Source organism: Aptenodytes forsteri, unplaced genomic scaffold, assembly GCF_000699145.1.
Source record: "Aptenodytes forsteri isolate BGI_AS27 unplaced genomic scaffold, ASM69914v1 Scaffold379, whole genome shotgun sequence".
NCBI classification, from domain to species: Eukaryota; Metazoa; Chordata; class Aves; order Sphenisciformes; family Spheniscidae; genus Aptenodytes; species Aptenodytes forsteri.
In genome coordinates this window covers 3,038,837-3,041,447 of record NW_008794088.1, presented here as the reverse complement: position 1 = coordinate 3,041,447, position 2,611 = coordinate 3,038,837, and the positions used below count along the sequence as shown (strand labels likewise).

The 2,611-nt window shown below is 59.8% G+C and overlaps 1 protein-coding gene across 1 annotated transcript in view; it reads left to right on the top strand.

Moving 5' to 3' along the window:
• The window catches only part of GPR156 (G protein-coupled receptor 156), a 17,656-nt gene extending 15,732 nt beyond the window's left edge, over positions 1–1,924 (top strand). The window contains exon 11 of the mRNA XM_009274618.2: positions 286–1,924. Within this exon, the coding sequence (XP_009272893.1) occupies positions 286–1,470 (1,185 nt within the window). The 3' untranslated portion in view covers positions 1,471–1,924. The remainder of the gene's footprint in view (positions 1–285) is intronic.
• The last annotated feature ends 687 nt before the right edge of the window (positions 1,925–2,611 follow it).

Genomic DNA, 2,611 nt, shown 5'->3' with positions numbered 1-2,611 from the left:
CACAGCAGCGGCGGGCGCGCCCCGGCTCGGAGAGCCACCTGCCCTGGTGCCCCCCTTCCCAAACCTGCATCTGGGGGGCTCTGGGGGGCTCCAGGGGAGGAAGAGGTCGCACATGCTGCCGGTGTGGTTCTTGCAGGCCAAATCTGCAAACCTGCCAGCGCGCTGCCTCAGAGCACCTCTCTGTGCAGTGCGGATTCATTTTCTGGCAGTGCCTGCTTCCAGATAGGTGGCGTTTTTGTACCCTGTGCCCGCCCCGCACTTGACAGGCTTATTTGTTTGATGCAGAAAAATGCCGTGATTGAAAGCCTGCAGGAGCAAGTGAGCAGCGCCAAGGAGAAGCTGATGAGGCTGATGTCTGCGGAGAGCGGCTGCAACCCCCATGCACCGTCAGCGGCTCCCTGCACCCAGAGTGCAGGGCATCATGGGGATGCGCCGGGGGACCGCTGCCCCCTGGATCTGGAGCGGGATGGGTGGCAGCCTCCCTGCTTGCTGGGTACGCCGCCTCTTTCCAGTGATGCTCAGGACCTCCAGAAACATGTGAGCCACGAGCCTGTTTGCTCTCAGACGCCGCTTTTTGACATGGGGGACGGCCTCGAATGTGGCCTGAAAGAAGCACGGGAGCATGGGACACCTGCGGGGCAGGGGCAGCCTCTGGAGCAGCTGCCGGGCCAGGATATCTCAGCTGGCGTGGCCTGGGAGTCGTCCCCTAAAGTCAGCTATGTGAGCAGCGAGAAGCTGCGGGAAATCTTGCAAGAGCTGAGCCTGGATGGCAAAACCTACAGCCCGGCCTTACCTGGGGTGCTCCCACGCGGCAGCCAGGGCCCCCCAGGCGAGCAGGGAGGAACGTGGGGTGCCCAGGAGGGCCACCCGGGCATCCGCATGGCCCTCAGCCCCTACCTGGCAAGGCGGCGGCGGAGGATCCCGCTGCCCCATGCCTCCACCTGCTTCCATGGGCATGTGTCCCCTTGTGCTGGCCATGGGGTGAAGGAGGTGGGCAGCTGGGGCCGTGGGGAGTTGGCACGTATCTCCCTGGGGAGGGAAGGAGAGATGACTGGTGGAGGGCTCCTTCACTTGCCAGCACCGTCCCCTCCAGCCATCCCTGGGGAGGTCTGCCTCCAGCCAGAGGGATGGCCAGGATGGCCGGAGTCCCAGGGTGCTTCCCCGTGCATCCCACGGGAGCAGCAGCGGTGGCGGGGGGGCGCCCTGGGGGGCCCCGCCGAGCCCTCCCTGCACTCGTTGTACTATTACCCGGACTCCGACTCCAGCAGCAGCAGCTCCGAGGAGATGTTTCATGGCTGCAACCGGCCCTGCTGCGAGGTCTGCTTCCAGAGCCCGCGCGGCTCCCTGGGCAGCAGTAGCACGGACACGGACACAGAGCCCAGCGGGCATGTGGGCCACTGGACAGAGCACCACAGTGGCCTCCAGCCTGTGGTGAATTTTAAAGAAGATCTGAAGCCCACATTTGTGTGACTGGGAGCACCCCTGCACCAAAGGCAAGTGCCCTCCCGCCCCTGAAACGCTGCGTGTTTTCAGCGATGCTAAAGCCACGCATCCCTCCGAGGGATGCGTCTTGCTCCGGCATCTGGGGGTCGAGAATAAGCCTTTCCCTGCTTTGGGTTGCTGTTTCAGCCCCAGCCTGGTCAGCGGTGACTGCAGACCATGTTTGGCTGAGAGGTGGTTGGCAGCACTCAGGGAGGTGGCAGTGGTTTTGTCCCGGCTGCTCTGGGCAGCTGCCTGCACCCCACAGATACCTGGCACGTCTGTCCATCACAGTGACAGCAGTGGAAAGACTGGGGCTGGGTGGCCTGCGCGAGCCCAAACTTCATCATCTCAGAGGGCTTTCCCTGTGAGTGCTGGGTGATTCGCACCGGCGGGGAGCAGCACCGCATCTGGGAAACGCGTGTGGCTTGTTGCACAGAGCAGATATACATACATACATACATACATACATACATACATACATACACGGGACTCCTTCCCCGAGGCTGCCGATGCTGAGCCTCCCACCAGCATCACACCCAGCTGGAGATGGGAGACAGCCGGACACCAGGAGCGCTTGCAGGCTGCCGCTCGCCTGGGGCACACTGCTCCCTCAGCAAAGCAAGGACCTCAGAGCTGGGTGCGTGCAGGAGACTTTGAGGGCGTTTTGGGGGTTTTTTTTGTAGCGTCTGAGTGAGAAAATGGAGTCCAAAGGTGACATCCCTGGAGGTGTCTTTGCGTTTTGTGTAGTTCAGTTGCGTGGTCATAGGTGAGACTCAGGTCAGAGCCGAAGGGAAAGAAAAGCTAGCAATTGTAAAAGAGGATCTGAAAGGGTTTTTCTTTTCTTTTTTTGCCTTGTTTTTCTGGGGCTTGTGCCCTTCTGTATGTCTTTGTATGGATGATGTAGTCTGGAATGAGGTTTGTTTAAATTAATATGGTCTGTTTAATTTTTATCTTAGAAATACCAAGAACAGTAAATGCGGTATGCCCACTTTTTTGTGACGGCATTTCAGCGTGTCGTTGCCTCCACAGGAGAAGTCAGGGGTGCTGGGACCTGACGCCCAATGCATTAAAAAACCCTCTGGAGAAAGGCTGTTAAAAGGCGGGTGACAAAGGCATCCCAAACCTGGTT